The 22312-nt window shown below is 38.1% G+C and overlaps 1 protein-coding gene across 1 annotated transcript in view; it reads right to left on the bottom strand.

Moving 5' to 3' along the window:
• Positions 1-376: 376 nt before the first annotated feature.
• Positions 377-22312, bottom strand: part of Lin7a (lin-7 homolog A, crumbs cell polarity complex component) — a 127904-nt gene continuing 105968 nt past the window's right edge. Inside the window, exon 5 of the mRNA XM_027929456.2 lies at positions 377-592. Within this exon, the coding sequence (XP_027785257.1) occupies positions 377-592 (216 nt within the window). The remainder of the gene's footprint in view (positions 593-22312) is intronic.

Below are 22312 nucleotides of genomic sequence, written 5' to 3'. Positions count from 1 at the left end.
GTAACGGCCAATGGTCAAGGAATGAGTGGGGACTTGAATCCAGATCATACTCTTATCACGTAGATCTGGTTAGCACAGAGACTGTATTTCCTAATTGTCTAAAGGCATCTTAGAATCTGTACTTGACCCTCCCAAAGTATATTATTTTCTTTAACATTCCTTGAGACTATATTGATTCACACATAAAAAACAAACAAACAAAAAACTATGTGATATATGCTTACTTTTTTTGACATCCTTGTCTTTTGATTAGATTGATTCTGTTTGGACTATTAGATGTAGTGATGTTGTTTCAGTTAGGGAACTGTATTTTTAAAAACAACAATTTCGATCACATCTAAGGGACCTTCCTTATACAGAACCAGGCACTTCTCACCTAGGACATGTGGTTTTGCTGTGTTTGTTGCTGCTGCTGCTGCTGCTGTTGAATGAGCAATTGCTGCTGTTGCCGACGCCGGGCTGTCCGCAGCTTCTCAAAGCGAGCCTCCATTTCTTCCAGGACTTTCGGGGTGTATCGGACCACCAGCTTGACACTGTCCTTTGCAGCCTTGAGTAGTTCCACAGCTTTCTCATGGTGCTCTCCTTCCACACTCTGAAAAGACAAGGACGTTTGTTACAGGGAAGACCTTCCATGTTCTCTTCCCTGGGAGACTGAACTGAAATTAGTATCCTATTGAAAGTCCAGAGTTTAAAAGTTGAAGTAAGCACAGCAAGTGGGATATAATACCATCACCATCATTTATTATGTTCATAGATGAACTGTGAGCCTGTAGGCTTCATCAGGACAGAGAATGAATCAGATTGGGGGCTCAAGTCAGGAGGGTGAAAAATGACAAAGAAATGCTAACATTTTGAATGGGATTTCTTTTTCTTTTTTTGGTGTGGTACTGGGGATGGAGTACCAGAAGCACTCTACTGCTGAGCTACATTGCTACTCCTTTCTATTTTTTTTTTTTTAAATTTTGAGATAGTAACCAGATTTTGTGGGACCCTACAAAGAAATGAGACCGCTTCTCATTCCTCTCAGCTGATTCCTAGGGTGGGTGACATGACCAATAATTTACAAGATTGTAGTGTAAAGGCCTTTGTGACTAACTTCTTCAATAAAATTTCAAGAAAAATTGGCTGTGTGATTTGATATCTAGGAACTGAGATAAGCTTAAAGATCATCAGAACATCTGAGTGGCACTGGGTGGCAGAGGAGGCCAAATACAGTTGGTTGAGATTACATTACATTACATTACATTTTCATAGCCTAATTGGAAGGGGGACACTTGAAATGGATATCAGATTAAGCTACCAAAAAACACAGTAATTCACATCTGAAGCTCATATCAATTGTAATATGAGATTTATAATTACTACTACTCTACAGATTTGGAAATTTAAAGGATTATGTCCAATTCTAACCCTTGCTTCAGAAAGGTGAATGTGAACTGAAGAAGAAAAGGTTTGAATTTAGCAACAATATTGTCACTGGCAGTTTGTAAAAGCTTGGCTTGTCATTTGTTGGAGTATAGCACAGATAATAAGGGTTTAAAAATTGGGCACAGTAAGCCCTGGAGGCAACTTATATAACCCATGCTCCATGTCTGGATTGTAACCTCTGTAAGCAGAGGTTTTAGGTAGAGTGAATTTTTATCTGTGGTTAAAGTCTAGGAAAATAGGCATGTTCATTGATTAATTCATTCTTTTAATTATTCATTCAATCATGAACATAGTCTCTTAGAAGACTTTTATTAAGCATTTATCCTACTAAATTCTTTGGAACAACATGAAAGACAGAGGAAAACTTTGAAAATATTACACAATATAAACTCTGTTTTCTGTGTGCTTGTAATTTCTTTGTAATTTGTACCAACAGAATTTGATATGGTATGAAATTTTCCTTTTAAAGGAAAACTTGGTGATTCGGTTGTGCATAATTTCTTTTTTAATATTAAAAGTTGCATGTTTATATGTTTTAATAACGCTGGTTCACTCCTTTTCTAGGCCAGTTGATTAGTTTCCAGACTTTTTTTTGGCTTTTGTTCTATTTGCTTTCATTTAATAGGTTGTAGATTCTGGGCCAGACCGTGAGAGGCCCATTATCTCTGTTTAGGCACTGTGCCTGTGATTCAGAGCTGCCACGGGAGAGCTGTGGTACTAATGCAGGGCATGGGCTTTCATGGCAGGGGCAAAGGGTTGAGAGAAATAATAGCCATGATGTCCATACTCAGCCCTGTGGAACTATCGAAGTTATCGTCTCCCATACAACAATTTACAGAAAGCAGACTCTATGGTTTTCAAACTTAGAATTTTGGTCTTGATGTTTTTAATCCATGGATTACATGTTGATTCAGCTCCCATCACCAGAATCAACAGGTCTCTTGATGGACTCTTAGCTTCCTCTGTGTTCCCCATCAGGGTATAGAACCTAGACTGCGTCCGACTTCATTTCTACTACTGAAAATATCTTTAGTAAATCAAATAACACAAATTAGAGAATTGATCATTTTTTGGAAACTAAGGTGAATTTTAGAGATGGGTTTGAATTCATATAAGCATACTCATAGAATTTATTATTTCAGACAATCAACCTTGTTTTTAAATTGCTTTCAGCATCTTAAGTCTTTTCTTAAGACAAGCAAAAATCACCAAGTTTTCCTACCATAATAGTGATCATATAGTTAAGGCCCATCCTGGATGGTTTTCTTCTTCTACCTGCTTTGCCTACTTTGTAATTTTGAAGGTATATACTTGTCTCCTTAACTTATTATTTGTTAATTTTCTGGGGTGCCTTCAGTTCCTCTGCATAATTTCTTAATAAGAATAAGGTAGCTTTTTTCCCCCTTGCTTTTTTCTTTCCATTTTATGGTAAGAACAAAAATGCATACTACCTACTCTTGGAAGTCTTGCTCAGTGAATTAAAAAAAAAAGCCAAAAGATGCTCAGTTAAAGTGTATATGTTGATGTGCAAACACTCATTACTGGGTATCCCTTGTACCCTGAAGGTTTGGCATATATTTCTGCTTTTGACTTCATCTATTCCTTAGTCTTATAGAAAGTATACTTTATTTCTTGCTAAATATTTAAAACCCGTTTTGAAACTTGATAGATTATTTGTATATAGTTAAGCTATTTTTTTTTCACTCAAACTATATATAAAGCCCTCCTGATTTAGGAATCATTCCTTGTAACAACTTGAGTAATCGCTGAAATCTTGTGACAACGGTCTCACAGATGAGAATGTGGTTCGTATATGGCTCGGGGACACCTGGAAAGGCTTCCAACTTTAAAATTAAAAACCTGAAATTCTGTGCTTTTTGGTTTCATTCCCTTGCTTGTAATTATTTATCTCTTTGTTGTAATTATTATTGCGATTTGAGAAAGTTGTTAGCATGAATTAATTTAACAAAAGGCTTTCCAATGGACATCTGGTGAAAGTTGGATTTTATTAAGAAGGTGAGGGGGGATACAGAAGACATGAGCATATATATTAGTTACTCAGGAAATATTTTATGGTCCTAAAACAAAAAAAAATACTCTAAAGAAAACTTATATAAATTATAGTTATGCTGAGGCTGGCCTTAGGCTTTCACTGAAATGAAATAAAATGTACTATGAAATACATAGTCATTCCTGTCCTGAAAAACATTTCTGCTGTCAAATCTTTTTAAAATGCACATTCAAAAATCAGTACGGGAAGGGAGAGTTCAAATATTTTTTTTTTTACTATTTTCAAAATTCATAAACACACGCTAATGAAATGCTAAGCATATAACCATAAGAAGTTAATATTTACAAGAATCTTTTTTTCATTTAGGAAACAGAGAAAAAAATAGCTCATTGAATAATCAGATGCACACTTGTTTGGTGAGCAATCTCATGTAATAGTAAGTAGGCCCTAGGAAGTTTTGAAGGTAGTTTATTTGATGAAGTGTAGCAAATCAGCAGCTGACAAATGAACCACCTTTAAACACGGCTGCATTGTGATGTTTCACAATTCTATTTCCACACTTTGTGAGATACTAAAATGTCTACTATTTCTGGTATGTTCAATTTCCTAGTTGATTGAGAATCTTCTCTAATAAGAAAGAATTTGGATTATACTACATACATAAACTTGTGCATGAATGAATAGCTTCCCCTTGACCCCCATGATGATTGCATTTTGACTCTGGTTAGACCTCAGATAGAAGAGATGCCTGCTCTGGGAAGGAATCTTGCTATCTGTGTACCCTTCAGTTACCAGATGCTTAAATCTGTATGTAGGTTTTTCTCTGTTGGGTTTACATAGAAATCCTCCTGGCTGAGTTTGCTGTGACATAAGTTGCTTAAAACGTTTGTTGGACAACAAAGAGTTGGCAATACCTCCTGGTTATTTCAGGCATACCTACATTCAAGTGTATGCATCTGCTCCTGAGTGACATCAGCCATTTCTTTGGATTTTACTTAATCCAAAGGGCAGATGACATTATCGGGGAGTAAAGGATATTAAGGGTGTGAGGTTACAATATCTTAGTGCAATTAAGCAGCTCAGAAACTCTGAACAGTATATCTGAAAAGTCTCTTAGAAACAATCTCATTTATATCCTTTTTGTCTTAAGACATAAGGAAACAGAGTCTAAGAAGAGCTGGGACCCAGCCCGTTGTATAAATTTGTTTGTTGTAAGACTAGATTAGAACTCATTATTACTACCTACTTCTTTTTCAAAAACACTATATTACTGGGGCTGGAGTTGTGGCTCAGTGGTAGAGTACTTGCCTAGCATGTGTGAGGCCCTGGGTTTGATTCTCAGCACCGGATATAAATAAACGAACCAAATAAAGGTCCATCAACATCTAAAAAAAAGATTAAAACAAACAAAATAACCGCCCCCCCCCCCAAACACTATACTAGTTTCTGAGGACAAGGAATCCAGAAATGAAACACACACATTGTAGGTCAGTTTTGCGTGATGTGAAAGGATAGAAACTTATGGTGAGGAAAAGCTATGTCAACTCCTAGCAGAAGGGTGTGAGTTGGCCAGTAAAGGAAAATCATGAGGCGACCTGAGGGGTCACTGTTAGTGGGCTGTGATTCTCAGTTTTCAAAAGGCCCAATATAGCTAAACAATGACATACTCTTTTCCCAAAAGGTAATAGTGATTGATTTTGGATGTTTTTCTTTTTTTTTGGATTGGAGAAATTTATTAAAATTTAAATAAAATTTATTAAAATAAGAGGTTTAGTCTTCCATTCCATAAATATCCATTCAGGTGCCTTTCACAGGATAAACCAAATATTTGCAGCTGTCATTAAAGCCCTTGAATTTTCAGGATGACAGAAGTCTGCCTGTATTTATCCACACACAAATTCTTAATCCCCAAATTAAGGAAGAGTACAGGATACGACATTTGCAGACAAGCCATTACTGAAATTCAAATCCCTAGACATTTTCTATGGAACAGTACAAGGCTGGATTATTTTCAAGAATGTAAAATTGGATTGCTGCTGCCAGATAGATCACTTTGTTCTTATGATAGTTTTGCTGTTCTCCAATAAGATGTTTTAATTACTTAATTTTAAGAATATGTGTGTTTATATAAATAAATGTCCATCAACATGTATATTTAATCTTATTATAACACTTATTGAGTACTTATTTAGTGCAAGGCCAACTGTTTTATGAGAATTATATGTAATCCTCACAATTCATGTATAAAAATGGTAATGGAAAAGGCTAAAAAATTTGTTCCAGATCTCCACCTAGTACATTGGACAGACAGATCTGAACTGAGATTTATCTGTTCACAAAGACTAACCAATCCATACCAGTCTGTAGTCTAAAACAAGATAATAAAGAAAAAGTAAATATTTCATAGGTAGCTTTCTTTATCCATGGAAATTTTTAGACTAGTAGTTTTTAAACCTGGATGTTTATAGAAGTCAACTGAAGAACTTTTTATTTTTATTTTTATTTTTATTTATTTTTTATTTTTTTAGAGAGAGAGAATTTTAATATTTATTTATTTTTTTTAGTTTTCGGCGGACACAACATCTTTGTTTGTATGTGGTGCTGAGGATCGAACCCGGGCCGCACGCATGCCTGGCGAGCGCACTACCGCTTGAGCCACATCCCCAGCCCCTGAAGAACTTTTTAAATACAGAGACCTAAGCAGTTCCTAGACTTGCCATATCAACATTCATAGCAATATACTTATGACTGGGTATAGAACTCAGACCCAGCCAGTCACTCTCTGATGCTCAGATTTGCCTTTGGATACCATGCTTCAGACTGTAACTAATCCAACCAGGAGATGTCACTGAGGGAAGAAAGTGTTGGTCTGGTGATGGAAATCTTATCATTTTTCCTTGGTGTAGCTCTATAGACAGCATTTTTTTTCATTAAAAAAAAAGAAAAAAGAAAAAAGCAGCAGCTATGTTGTCTTTGTATTTAATTAAGAAGTGATTATCTATGAACAAGCTACAGAATATATTCAGAACTTTATGATTCTTTGATCCTTCCCTTCTCTCAAATATGTTAATTTTCCTATTCTAACTGTATTATCTTTTGCTTCAGAAAAGTGGCAAGTGCATTTAAAGTATCACATTTATCCCTTGGAAACAATATGCTAATGTTCTTCCAGAGCACTTTTGTTCCTGCCTAATGCTAATATCTATCTCAGCATACTATAATTTATCAGTTCACAATAATTCTGCTGCCACTAGATTGTCCAAGGGCAGGATGCCCCATTTATCCATCCTTTTATCAGCATCTGTTATGTGCCCAATAAATACTTATTTAAATAATAGAACACTCTATACCTACCTATCTACCTATACACATATAATATAGGTAGATATTATACACATGGAATACAGATAGATATAATATAGATTACATTCTATATTACATGTATATGTGTATGTGTGTGTGTATATATTCCTATTAAACTAAGGAGCCAGTTTGATTTGGTCTTTTTCATTTACCAGCTGTGTGAACCTAGATAAGTTGATTAAGTTCTTCAAGCCTCAATTTCCTCCTCTATAAAGTGGATATAATAGAGTACTTGCTATATAGAATTATCACAACAATTACCTTTAATGTAAATGAAGCATTTGGAACAATACCTGCACTTACAAGGGGTCCAACAAATGCTAGGTCTTTGTTGAACTACTTTCTCAGTGACAATATTGTTACAGGGCTTTAGATATCCAAGGACAACAACAGCAATGACAAAATGTAACAGTGTCTTTAGAATAGGTAGAAGTTTCCTTTATGTTATGTAGGAAGAAAAAAATCAACTAATGGTATACGATGCTATTTTAGAAATATATCCTCATATAAAACAACTTAGGTGAATTCACTGCTTTAAATCACCTTCAAGTAATTTAGCAACATCATTTTCATACATACAATTGATATGCTAATTACAAATGATCATTAGTTATTCATGAAAAATTATTCCTCTCGGTCCCTCCCCAGTGTCACACTTGGTTAAGGAAAGAACCAGTGTGCAGGAGATTCAGCTGATAGGAGTCTGCATAATGTGAGCGATCTTGAGAGAAGGAAATCATCAAATAATCGAATACCAGAAAAGAGCAAGGAGGTTAATGTGGAAAAAAGTGCATATAATTGCACATATTTTTATCCTGAGAGAGTAGTTATAAAATTTTTTGAACCACGTAAGTGGAGAATGCAGCACATTAGTAGTAGCCTCAGGGGGGACAGAAAGCCTAAAATGAGCAAAAGCTTTAGGATAAAAATCAGTGCCAGAAATCAGATATTCACAAATCTAACATTTGGTTGATCTCAGCCCACCTTTCAAATCTGAGAACTAAAATTGGAATCAAATTCAGCTACTGCATTTTATAGTAACTCCACACAACCCTTGATGCCCTGGCACCCAAAGAAGGAACAAAACATCCCTGATGGTTGTTGAGATGAAGGGTGAACACCCACCCACCCCATCACACACATGTATACAGATGCCCACAATCATCTTCAGGAACACAGATGTGAGCTTTGGAGGTTGAAAATAGAGCAAAATGCCTGGGAAATATTCTTAGAAAATGAGAGATTTAAGTCAATGTGTTAATTTTTGAGTGGTAAGTTTCAATGAAGCAGTTGAGATTATTCACAGTAATTTGTGCTTTTGAGATGCATGGTGCTGTGCCTGTCTGCTCTGCCAGGGCATGACACCGTGTGACACTGAACCCCCAAATAACTTCTTGCAATTTACCTAATCCGGAGTGTCATGATCACCAATTCTCCACATTTGTTTCTAGGTCTGCTTTAGCCAGGAGAGGGGTTGCTGAAATTACCACTGCTCCCCTCCCCTGATGTAGATATCTACAAGTACCATCTCCACCATACTCAGGACTGCTATAGCTCTAGTTAAAACATGCAAATGCATCCTAGTGAGTAAAATTTAATGCCACACCTTAATCAAACTACCAAACCCTCAGCAGAGAGCCATTGAGGAAAGTCGAGAACCAGGGTTAGAACTGTCTAGTATTGGTCATAAACAAATTCCAAGACAATCTTTAGAAAGCAGCCTCCCCTCTTTGTGCCTCGATTTCCACAGGGGGCTATCCTGGTTTTGGCACTGAGACTCGTAGGAAATGCCTTAGTTCTGAGCAAACTGAGATAGTTGATTGCCAGTTAAGACTTAGGAACATGTTGCTAAGATGGAAGAGCACACAGTAGCTGATGCTTGGGACATGACATTACTTTGACAACTTTTTTCAAATCAACCTCCATCATGAAATTTGAATTTTTAGTGGATGTGAGAAAAAGCAATTTTATTAGAGAAGATGGGTGACTAACAGCAAAGGGCAACATGAAAAAAGGGAGGAGATGCTTGAGTTAAGGTTTGAAAAAGTAAGTTTGAGGGCAGCCAAATACCAAGGGGTATTATTTCTCACTTCTTCATCATCCCAAGGATGATCTAGACCAGCTTTAAATGGTTATGTTAGTTTATAAGGAGTACTGACATTCTGGTGAGGGCTTTTCAATGATTATGAAGCAGAGCTGCATACTTGGACACTGGCTGAGATCCTCAAGACCCACACTTCAAAGAGTCTGCACTGATTTTTGTTGTAGATAGGTTGTTTATGTAATGGAGACCGAGCAGAAACTGGAAGATTATATGAGAGATTCTGCAAACTAGAAAAAAGCTTAGCCAATAGCAGGGCATATATTTCATCTTCCTATCTGCCCTGCCCAGATGATAGCAGGTATTTGTTTTTATTTTTGGTACTGGAGATTGAATTTATGGATTAGGTGAATCCACTGCTTTTAATCACCTTCAAGTAATTTAGCAACATCATTTGTGTCACTGAGCTACATTTCCAGTCCTTTTCATTTAAAAAAAAAATTGATATAGGGTCTCACTAAATTGGAGATCACTCAATTTGCTGAGATTAGCCTCAAATTTTTGATCCTTCTGCCTCAGCCTACTGAGTCTCTGGGATTACAGGCATATGTTACCATGCCTAGCCGACAGTATGCATAATGTGAAATAACATATAGGATTGTGTCAACCAGAATAGTTTTCTTTATTCCTTCCTTTATTCTTTAATTTCTTACTCTAGCAATCTCACAGAGTTCATAGCTCTCATAGAGATAATAGATGGCTGAAAGTTTTTAACCTAATCCTTCAAAGGATACACTTTAATATAACCTGTTTGGGTATCCTGGAAAATCAGGAAATCAATTTAAAGTATAAGGGAAAAACACTGCAAATCTAGGCAGTTTTCTGATCCTGGGATTGTCATATGGCCTGACCACTTACACTGCTGTGTACCATGATTAGTAAAACATTAATAACAGCTATAACATTTAATTTAATTGCAGAGATTCACCATTGTAGCTGCCTTTTTGCAGAAACAGAAGTGAAAATTTAAAGGGTATTTAAGGCTTACTGTCCAATATCTCTCTGGCTCTACATGTAAATGTCTTTCCAATTAAATGCACAACCAGAGAATATTCTTTGCATTTGTTGCCATTATACTAACATTTTTGCATATTTTAAAGGTTCTTACTGACTTGAACTTCCAAGGATTCTTTATAACCCTCTTCCCTAGTCCCTGCTATCAGTAAACTTGCAGTCACCCAAATTAGACCCCCTGAGACACCTTTAACTCTTTCCTTGACCCAGTTTCAATTAACCACAAATATTGGTTGATACTCATTTACCATCACACCTCATTCTCGCCTTTTATTTCTTATGATTTTTTGCATAGATTTTAAAATACTTTTCAGCTTCTCTCTTATCTAAATTATTATCTAAATTCTCTTCTAGACACCAACCCAAGTCATTTGGTCCTTGCTTTGATTAAACTCTAGTGATGAGTACCAAAGAGCATAGCTCTGGTAGACATTGTCCTTGAGGTCAGGGAATTTCCTACATTGTTTCTCCCTAGTACTTAGCACAGAGCACAGTACTCACCCAGCATCTGCATAACTAATATGGAGAGAACTGGCTTTGGAGCTTAGGCCCAAAGATTTTTAATAAAGTCAATTATTTTCCCAAGCCTTAGTTCCCACATATGCAAAATGGTGTTAATACTATCTATTTCAAAGAAGCCATTTCAGATTTAATGATGTCCATGCAAAGTGCAACACTAACTGTGGCCCAAAGAATACACTCAATAAATATGGATGTCCTTACCCCGTGTGTATTTCCCCATTTTCTAAAAGAGAAAATTAAAATTTCTGAAGCATGCAAAGCACTTTCCATGATAGGCAGGTCCAACTCTATTTCCTAATATTAATTTATAATACAGAAACAATACCATGATTGTTTTGATTTTACCATGTATTTTTAAGTACTTTCTCCATTCTCTTGTTTTAGTAAATCTCGCCCCTTGTCCAGAGTTCGTCCCATATAGCATTTATTCTCTATTATGTTACTTTCTTGCTGAAAATAAAACCTTACATAGATATCTACAAGTACCATCTCCACCATAGTCAGCTTAGGCTATAAGGCTCTTCATTTCTACTCAGCTAGCTACTCCAACCTTACTTCTAAGACTCACTGTCATCCAATTCTTTAAGTCATACTGGGATTCTTTTTTGTACTGCACATGTCTAGTTCAATCCTGGCAGAATTTGTATGAATCAATCTCTCTCTCTCTCTCTCTCTCTCTCTCTCTCTCTCTCTCTCATAAGGTTCTCAGCTAAAAGATACTGAATTTCCCTTTTAGAGAGGTGCAGATTAAATTTGAATGGGATGAAAATATTATTTTATTTAAAAATGGTAATGTATTGCCAAGGATTTGGTGAAATTTATATTTAGCATAGGCTTTTTGGAGGTCAGTTTGGCAATATCTTGCAAAATACATCTATTTAAAGTAAATACATTCATACCCTCCTAATTTGGCTTGCCACCTATCAGTACTACCCTAGAAAAATAATCATTCATATACATAAATACGTCCATTTAAACAGTGTTCACAATAGAAAAAAACAAAAGAAAACAAAACCTAACTGGGTAACAAACTAAATGTCCTTCAATAGAATGATGGTTAAACTAGCATGGTACCCTCATAACATGAAATATTATAAACAACAGACTCAGGAAAAGTCTTATGCACTGGCAAGTCAAATCTCTAGGAAACAAGTTATAATAAGCATATATAAAAATATCAGTGCATTTTAAAAACTTAAAATATAGTCAATATTCATTGAGTGTTTGTCATGAGGTACTATTATAAGTGTTTTGTATGTATCAAAATGATTACTCTTCATAACAACAGTGGGAAGTCTGTAATGTTATCATCCCTATTTTATAAACAAGGAAATTGAGCTACAGAAAGGTTAAGTAAGTTTCCAGGGCCACCTCTTTAATGCATAACAAATCTGTCTCCAGAGCCTGATCTATTAGTCTGTTTTACATTGTCTTATATGTTTGTATTTAAAAACAAATGTGTAAATACATGCATGCACATTTGTGTGTGTACTTGAATGCATGAAATATATTTAGATGAATACCCATTCTGATACTATTTCTGTTTGGGGGCAGAGGAAAGACTTGAGGGAAATTTTTTAAAGGGATTTCTTTTTACTTGATTTTAGTCTTTTCAACAGAATTATTTGAGGATTTTATAAGGATACAATTAACACATTGTGTGTGTGTGTGTGTGTGTGTGTGTAGACTTTAATACAATAGCATTGTATTACCATGAGGAAAATGAGTGGGTAGGTCATTCTATTAAAAAAAAAAAAACGAAGAAGGTAGAAAAAGTGATGATTTTGTTTAAATAGTGCTTCGAGGCATTGCTTTGAAGTCATTTGAGCAAAAAGAAAAAAAATTACAACCATAATTGCCTGGGTAATTCAGGTGAAATGAAGGGATTTTAGCTGAATTACCTCAGAAATTAGGGATGCACAAGTGTGGTCCATGGGACTTTCCAAATGCCAATTATAATGGAATGCCTCTGAGATTCTGTTTGAACAGTCACGACTGGAGGTTTTTCTCCTGGTATCATTAATTTGCTGAAATGTGAGCCCTTCCCCCTGCCCCTTTTCTCGCAGTTGTCTATTTGATAGTAACATCACATCAGTTATATGGCCCGGCAGAATCATTCATAGCTCTGAGCAGATGCTATAAATCCACGTATTTTTTTCAGGGCGTAATGTTTAACTGAGAAATGGTGAGGAAGGATTACGAAATACTTCATGTTTAAACTTTTGCTTTTCATCTAATGACTCCTGAAATGAAAAACTACAGTGATTTCAGTCTTGATAGATGTTGAGCTCCCAGAGAGAGAGCTACGAATCAGTCAACCTAGAGATTCTTCTGAAAATGAAATGAGTTGGCTTTATATTTCTTCTTTGGTACAATTAATATTGATCCCTTCCCCCACTCCTCCTGCAAATAACAATGTATTGTAACCAAGAAGCATGGGTCTTCCCTACACAATAGATTCATAATGAGATCTGTTTTTTCTCCCACAAAGCATCAAATTATATCCATGCCTGGTTGCCCTGCCTCTAACTCTGGTCCCTTCTAAACCACTCTTTGCACTGCAATTACAGTAATCACTCAAAAATGCAAATTTGATCATGTAATATCCTTGCTGGAAATCACTCTGTGTCCTTGTATTGCTCAGATACAGCCCAAAGTCTAGTGTATCACACCCTTTATGATTTGATTCCTGCTCATATTTTTCAGCTTCAATTGATAACTCTCAGGTCCCCAAATAGAAGAAGGTACAATTTTCTTTAGTGTCTGGACCCTTCCATATGTTCCTCACTGCCTCACCTGGCAATACTTACTTGCCCAAATCTTCCCCATCCCCTGCCTGGGTGAGATGCTACTTCTATGGCCAACTATGCAACTCCATATTTAAAAGATAACTACATTGGAAAAGGGATCTGCTTCCCTGTTTCTTCCCCATATCTTTAAGTGAAACTGGAGACAGTGTCTTTTTTTTTTTTTTAATTTCACCAGTGAATGGTGGCCACGCCCAGTAACATTTTGCCAAGTGATTGAATAAATAGATATATAAGCTTTATGAATTGGTTATGTTTACCAATGATTTTGAAAGTTAAATATGTTGTCACTTTTCTGAAAAAAAGAAAAACAAAAACAAAAAAACAAACAAAAACAACTTCAGTGATTTCTTATTTTGGCTGCTGGCTTCATTTTGAACTAGTAACAAAGATAAAAATTAGCATTTATTTAGTATTTACCCTGTTCGTAACTTATATTATGCCATTTAAACACTAAAAACTAAGTAAGCAACCACTATTATTATTGTCTCTTTGCAATGAGGAAACTAGGGTTCAGAGAAGTTAGCAAGTTATTCATCAAACTTCACAAATTACACTGAGATAGTTTGTACCTGGGCAGGATTGAATGAGAATTAAATGGCCCAGTGCACTTAGAGTGCTTTGCAAATGCCTGCCTGTCCTGGAAGCTCTTGAAGGAAGCCGTTTCTCTTACCTGCATCATCAATGTTGCTCCTGCATTTGGGGTTGCCTGCTTTATTTCAAAACCTAATGTCTAGGGAATTTTAAATTACCATTTTAATGTGGTGACATCTATATTGAATGAAAGATAAGAGTTTTCAAAAGTTGATTTTTTTTTTAATTAGCAAAATACTTAAAAAATAAAACATGTGAGCTACTCCCTCAGAACCTGCCACCTCCTCTCTCCTGCCTTCTCCCACTCCAGTTTCACTGGCTTCCTTGCTGCTTCTTGAGTACACCAGTACTCTTCCATTTTAGAGATTCTGGGCCGAGCCCTGCCTCTGCATGAAATGCTCTTTCTCAGCCACCCATGTGGCTCACTCCCTACCTCCTTTGATCCTCTCTCCTGATACCAGCCTCTGGGGCCAACCAGCACAGGCTCCAAATCTTATAAACAAGTGAAAGGGAATAGAAGAAGAGAGTTTATGACAACGTGTGATTCATTTTATTTACAGGAAAATGAAGCACACATACTAAAAGTTGCACATAATTAAGTTCTTGATAAAATATATAATATATGTATTATATATTTTAAACACCCAAAGTTATAGAGGTCAGGAGGAGTAAAAGTAATTGGACTTCTTTGTGGAATACCCCAATATGTGCAAGATTATAGCCAGTGCAACTGAAGGGAAGTATATTTTAAACAGCTATAAATATTGACACTATGAAATGATGTATCTTCTGATAACCAACATCATACAGCTTTATATTATCCTTACTGCCACTTATCTAATAAAACAGAACCCATGTGGAATGGTAGGTACACTGGGCTCCCAAGGAAATTGTAGCTAAATTTCAGCCATTGCTACGGTAAGTGCAGTGTTATTTTAAGGTGCTTTTACATTGCTTAAAAGTGAACAGCAAAACAATAATTATCATTTAATTTAGATTTAAGAAATTTAAATGGATCATGGGCACAAAAATAGGAGAACTTCAGGATGAGCATCTGCCTACACTCTACCATGATGGCCAATCTCATTTCAGATTCACGGAAAACTGGGAGCAAGTTTTCAGATTCCCTGTGAATTTTAGTTACGAATTTTATTGAGTTTTCAAGAATACACTGTGCCGTCTGGACTTGGGCATAAGAGAAAAGTGGAAAGGCTTTGGCATATTTTTATTTATGATACATCTGTACAACATTCCTACAAATCATGCAAGGCTTAAGCTCAGGCTGATTCTGAGAAGTGTAGACGTTTCTACTTATGGAAAAATTAATTTGATGTTTCCAGAAGAATTAGATAAATATAAGCTCCTTTAGGGTATGACCTATGTTTTCTATAAACTGCTTCCTTCCTGGTGCCAGGCACAGCACATGGCTAATAAATCTTTCTGGCAGTCTGAGAACTTTGAAGTGATATTTCTACAGTATTGTTTGCCTGTAGAGACAGATTCAATGACAAATTTAATTATGGTGAGCTCTCAACTGCTTTGCCTTTTGTCATCCATGGTAATTAGGATCCATTGTGATGTTTCTTGTCCTAGATCTCTCCATCTAGAGACAAGCTGTTGGGTGAAGCCTCTTTTCCAGAATGGTCCTCATTTGGGGAATTCCTTATGTGTTACAATTGGATAGAAGTCCATTCTATTCTCCTATACCATCTAGTGTAGGTTGTGTACATTTAAATTTGAATAATGCAGCTGCTATTTGGCTTTCATCAGTTTTCATGAAATTGAACTAATTTAGTTTAAGATGATGTTTCTCAATTGGGGATGATTTGGCCTATCAGGGGACAGGTGGCAACATCTGGAGACATATTTTGAGTGTCATGACTGGAGGGGTGAGGAGTTACTGGACAAGGGTAAACATTTTCCAGTACGCAGAGTAGCCTTCCTAGTAATCCTCCAGTTCAAAATATCAACTATTCTAAGGGTAAGAAATCTTAGTGAGGATATGTAACACTTTTCAAAGTTTACATAGTAGGAGCTTTTAAAAATAAAGTTTTCTGTACTGAATTGCTGTCAGTTTGATAGACTTCTGTTAATTTTAAATTCCCTTCTCACAAAAGGCAAAACTAAATTAAAACTCTCATGCACTTTCACATGGATGACTCATAGAAACCACTGGAGGATGAACTCCCAGCTCCTCATTGGCTTTCCTCCATCTTTTATCCTGTATCAGCAGAGGGTAGGATCCAGGCCAGAAATCAGACTTCCTCAGTAAATCCTTATCCTTCACCCCTCACAACCACTAGTCTCCACATCTTGGTTTGGCAGCATTACCTCCAAATGAGTTTTCAAATTCTGTCCTTTTTCTCTATCCTTGCATGCTTCTCCCATTTACACCTTCATCCTCTCTATTTAGACCATGGAATTTCTGAGTTGATCTCATCTACTCCAATTTTTTTCCTCCAGTCCTTCAAACACACTGTGCCCAGATGCCAGAATAACTTACTTGCGTGGAAATAAAACCATATTATTATATTTTCTACCACCTTCAAATGATAAACCCAAGTTCCCTATCATGGCTTATGGGGACTTCCGTGTCATTCTTCCTGCCCATTCTTCCAACTCTAGTCTTCAACTGCAAATATCATCCCATTTTTAAACGTTGTGCATATGTTATCCCCTCTGGCTGGAGGATCCAATATTAACTTATTCACTCTGACATTTCCATTAATGGTTAAAGCAATGACTGACAATTGCATTTGGTGACTTCTACCCAGAGCATAAATGATTCCAGACTTGATGTGGCAAAAATTTGAAGACAAACACTGTATTCTCCTGGGATGAACCACATATTTCTCAGTCAGAACAGAAGGATCATTACTCTGTTTACATTTTCTGCTTTTGTAAGTTAAGACAGTGTCACAATAGGAAACATGGAGAGATTCATTTGGGATTTTGAAGAAAAGGATATTTAATAATTTAAATATATAGCAAGAATATTGTGTTTCTGCAGAAGCAAAAGATGATTTTTCCAATGCTATGTTTATTATTGCCTTCTCTTCCACCAATTTACTATGTAGACAGGGCAGGTGTTATTATATCAACCAGCAACAGGGATCCACTACCTTTGGAATTAGAGTATTTGATGCGGGACTTTTACTGTCTCTCGAAGATAAACAGAATGCAATGGAAATGACTTAAACTGGGTTGAGTGTTTAACTATATACGCAGACAAAATTATATGACAGGAGCAGTTATTGTGTATTTAAAAGGTATCCAGCATAATGGCAGATACTCCCACATACTTTCTCTTACTTAATCTTCAGATCAGCCCTGTTGAAAAGGCATTGCTATTTCTGCTTTGCAGATAAAATAGAGTAACAAAGAGTAAATGATTCTGGAATATCTTTGAACTCCTGAGAAACTTTTAAGAATTTGAAATTTAATAGGCCCTCTTTGAGACACTGAAAATGTCAATCCACAACAAAGCGAATGTTTCTAATTTCCATTAAAAATAACAATAGAAAGAAGGAAGATTGTCTCAAAGTTTTTTATCAGATGCTAGATCCTGGTTAAGTGATTTAAGGGTGTAGAAAGAAAATTTCAATATAAAAGAAAATTTAAAAAATAGACAAAAACATGTTTTATTTCTTAGAGAATAGCCTCAGGAGCTATCAGAAACTCTCAGAATATCACCAGATTTCAGAATTGATAGACCTCATTGAGGTCCCTATTACGGTTAAAACAAAATAAAAACGTTTGGGTACCACTCGTAAGATTATATTGGTTGAATCTCAATCAACCTTCAACCTTATCTTACCCCACTGTCTGTGCCCAGGTACCGCTGACTCTTCAGTTATTCCTACATGGCAAGGTGTAGAGTTTCTTCTCTTGATACCTTAAGGCAAGCTCTCTCTTCTGGTAAGAAGTGATCTTCCTTATCTTATTCTCAGCTTAAATGTCACCCTTCCAAGAGGTCATTCTAACTCTATAAAAAGCAGTTCTTCTTGTTCTATTGCATTGTTATTTGTTTCTTCTTCTGTAACACCTGTCACAGTGTTTAATCATGAGGCAGTGTTACATCCTGAAGTTCAAATTTGTATGCTTTGTGTATCCCAATTGCTTCCTTCAGCCCACACCTAGGAAGTGGAAAAGATCCTCAAAATAGCCAAAGTCTTTGGCTACAAAAGGCAGAAATGTGTTTTAATGTTTTCATGATCAGTTTTTTTCCCCCCATCAATTATTAGAAAGATTGGGGCCAAGGGAAGGAGGAAGAAGAGGCTGAAGGGCTTCACTGACTGGATAGTCAGAAGTTGAATGAGCAAGTGCCCTGAATGAGAGGCATAGAAGGAGCTTGCATTGTTGAAACCCAGAGTAGAGTGAGAAATACTCAGCACAAGCTGTCCTGAAAGTGAAAAACCACCATGCCCATCACCTGTGGATGACCGATCCAGTTCCATAGCCCTGGACACCCGGTGGGCAGTCTGGATTTATGTTTGTACATTGCAGAAGGCTGGATAAGTGTCCAAAGATATCAGGTCCCATTTCCTGGAAACTGAAAATGTTACTTTGTATAGAAAAAGGTCTTTCCACCGGCAGAAGAGGAGCAGCGGCCTGCTGAGAGGCAGAGCCGCCCCCTCCCCCTACACCGGCAAGGTAGAGGGAACTGTGACCACCCACAGAGAAGGCCCAGTGGCCTGCTGAGGGGCAGAGCCGCCCCCCACCCCCCCGCGCCTGCCAGGTAGGTGGAACGGTGACCACAGACAGAAAAGGCCCAGTGGCCCGGGTGGGACAGAGCTTCCAATCACTCCTGCAAGGTAGGCGGGCCTGAGACCCACCGGCAGAAGAGGAGCAGTGGCCTGCTGAGAGGCTGAGCCGCCCCCTCCCCCTGCACCGGCAAGGTAGAGGGAACTGTGACCACGCACAGAGCAGGCCCAGCGGCCTGCTGAGGGGCAGAGCCGCCCCACACCCCCCGCGCCTGCCAGGTAGGGGAACTGTGACCACCGACAGAAAAGGCCAAGTGGCCCGCGGCGAGACAGAGCTTCCAATCACTCCTGCAAGGTAGGCGGGCCTGCGACCCACCGGCAGAAGAGGAGCAGCGGCCTGCTGAGAGGTAGAGCCGCCCCCTCCCCCTGCACCGGCAAGGTAGAGGGAACTGTGACCACGCACAGAGCAGGCCCAGCGGCCTGCTGAGGGGCAGAGCCGCCCCCCACCCCCCGCGCCTGCCAGGTAGGTGGAACTGTGACCACCGACAGAAAAGGCCCAGTGGCCCGCGGCAGGACAGAACTTCCAATCACTCCTGCAAGGTAGGCAGGCCTGTGACCCACCGGCAGAAGAGGAGCAGTGGCCTGCTGAGAGGCAGAGCCGCCCCCTCCTCCTGCGCCGGCAAGGTAGAGGGAACTGTGACCACCCACAGAACAGGCCCAGCGGCCTGCTGAGGGGCAGAGCCGCCCCCCACCCCCCGCGCCTGCCAGGTAGACAGAACTGTGACCACCGACAGAAAAGGCCCAGTGGCCCGCGGAGGAGCAGAGCTTCCAATCACTCCTGCAAGGTAGGCGGGCCTGCGACCCACCGGCAGAAGAGGAGCAGCGGCCTGCTGAGAGGCAGAGCCGCCCTCTCCCCCCCGCTCCTGCAAGGTAGTCGGAACTGTGACCACCATCAGAACAGGCCAGACCTGCAACCGAGAGACAGAACAGGCCCAGTGGCCTGAGGAAGGGTAGAGCCGCCCCACCCCCCGCGCCTGCAAGGTAGGCAGAACTGCGACCACCGACAGAACAAGCCTAGCGGCCCTCAGAGGGACAGAGCCGCCGCCTGCGCCTGCAAGGTCGGCGGACCTGCTACCGACCGGCAGAGCAGGCCCAGCGGCCTCCCGGCGTGGTAGGCACATTGCCCCAATTGGAGGAGGGGCAGAGCCGCCGCCCGCGCCTGCGAGGGAGACTTTGCAACTATACAAGACCAATATAAATATATAGGGGGAAAATTCAATAGCACAACAGTTTCACCAAGTAGAAAGGAACGCGAACAGTATGAAGAGACAAGGAAAGAAAGGACCACAAGCAATGCACGTCAACTCAACGTTAGAAGAGGTAATAGCTGCAGCAGATGGAATGTCAGATAAAGAATTCAGGATATACATGCTTCAGATGATCTGGAGTCTCAAGGAAGACATCAGACAGCAAAATCAGACAATGAAAGATCACTTCAACAATGAATTACATAAACAAATCCAAGAAGCAAAAGATCAACTATACAGGGAAATAGAGGTTATAAAAAACAAACAAACAGAAATCCTAGAAATGCAGGAAGCAATAAGCCAACTTAAAAACTCAATTGAGAATACTACCAGCAGAGTAGAACACTTAGAAGACAGAACATCAGACAATGAAGATAAAGTATTTCAACTTGAAAAGAACATAGACAGCTCAGCAAGACTGTTAAGAAACCATGAGCAGAACATCCAAGAAATATGGGATAACATCAAGAGACCAAATTTAAGAGTCATTGGGATACAGGAGGGGACAGAGTTTCAAACCAAAGGAATGAGCAACCTATTCAATGAAATAATACGAGAAAACTTCCCAGACTTGAAGAATGAGACAGAACCCCAAATCCTAGAAGCCTACAGGACGCCGAATGTGCAAAATCATAAGAGACCCACACCTAGACACATTATAATGAAGATGCCCAACTTACAGAATAAGGAGAGAATTTTAAAAGCTACAAGAGAAAGGAAGCAGATCACATTTAGGGGTAAGCCAATCAGGATAACAGCTGATCTTTCAACACAGACTCTGAAAGCTAGAAGATCCTGGAATAACATATTTCAAACACTGAAAGAAAATGGGTTCCAACCAAGAATTGTGTTTCCAGCGAAATTAAGCTTCAGGATGGAAGATGAAATTAAAACCTTCCACGATAAACAAAAGTTAAAAGAATTTGCAGCTAGAAAACCATCTCTTCAAAACATCCTTGGCAAAATATTACAGGAAGAGGAAATGGAAAATAACAATGAAAACCAACAGTGGGAGGTAGGACACTAAAGGGGGGAAAATAATCAAAGAGGAAAACAAACCATGTTTAGTAACATAAATAAAAAAATATGGCTGGAACAACAACCCATATCTCAATAATAACCCTAAATGTTAATGGCTTAAACTCACCAATCAAGAGACACAGGCTAGTAGAATGGATCACAAAACAAGACCCAACAATATGCTGCCTACAGGAGACGCATTTGATAGGAAAAGACATACATAGGCTGAAGGTGAAAGGTTGGGAAAAATCATATCACTCATATGGACTTCGGAAACAAGCAGGAGTATCCATACTCATATCAAATAAAATAGATTTCAAGCCAAAGTTAATCAAAAGGGATAAAGAGGGACACTACATACTGCTCAAGGGAACCATACACCAACAAGACATAACAATCATAAATATATATGCCCCAAACAATGGTGCAGCTATGTTCATCAAACAAACTCTTCTCAAGTTCAAGAGTCTAATAGACCACCATACAATAATCATGGGAGACTTCAACACACCTCTATCACCACTGGACAGATCTTCCAAACAAAAGTTGAATAAGGAAACTATAGAACTCAATAACACAATTAATAACCTAGACTTAATTGACATATATAGAATATACCACCCAACATCAAGCAGTTACACTTTTTTCTCAGCAGCACATGGATCCTTCTCAAAAATAGATCATATATTATGTCACAGGGAAACTCTTAGACAATATAAAGGAGTAGAGATAATACCATGCATCCTATCTGATCATAATGGAATGGAACTGAAAATCAACGATAAAAGAAGGAAGGAAAAAGAATACATCACTTGGAGAATGAACAATAGGTTACTGAATGATCAATGGGTTATAGAAGACATCAAGGAGGAAATTAAAAAATTCTTAGAGATTAATGAAAACACAGACACAACATATCGGAATCTATGGGACACATTGAAAGCAGTTCTAAGAGGAAAATTCATTGCTTGGCGTTCATTCCTTAAAAAAAGAAAAAACCAACAAATAAATGATCTCATACTTCATCTCAAAATCCTAGAAAAAGAAGAGCAAAACAACAGCAAAAGAAGTAGAAGGCAAGAAATAATTAAAATCAGAGCTGAAATTAATGAAATCGATACAAAAGAAACAATTGAAAAAATTGACAAAACTAAAAGTTGGTTCTTTGAAAAAATAAACAAAATCGACAGACCCTTAGCCATGCTAGCGAAGAGAAGAAGAGAGAGAACTCAAATTACTAACATACGGGATGAAAGAGGCAATATCACAACAGACACTTCAGAAATACAGAAGATAATCAAAAATTATTTTGAATCCTTATACTCCAATAAATTAGAAGATAGTGAAGGCATAGATAAATTTCTTAAGTTATATGATCTGCCCAGATTGAGTCAGGAGGATATAGACAACCTAAACAGACCAATATCAATGGAGGAAATAGA

The sequence above is a fragment of the Marmota flaviventris genome, chromosome 3 (assembly GCF_047511675.1).
Source record: "Marmota flaviventris isolate mMarFla1 chromosome 3, mMarFla1.hap1, whole genome shotgun sequence".
Classification (NCBI taxonomy): Eukaryota; Metazoa; Chordata; class Mammalia; order Rodentia; family Sciuridae; genus Marmota; species Marmota flaviventris.
Note: the sequence above shows the minus strand (reverse complement) of the source record. Positions and strands in the feature narration are given on the sequence as shown.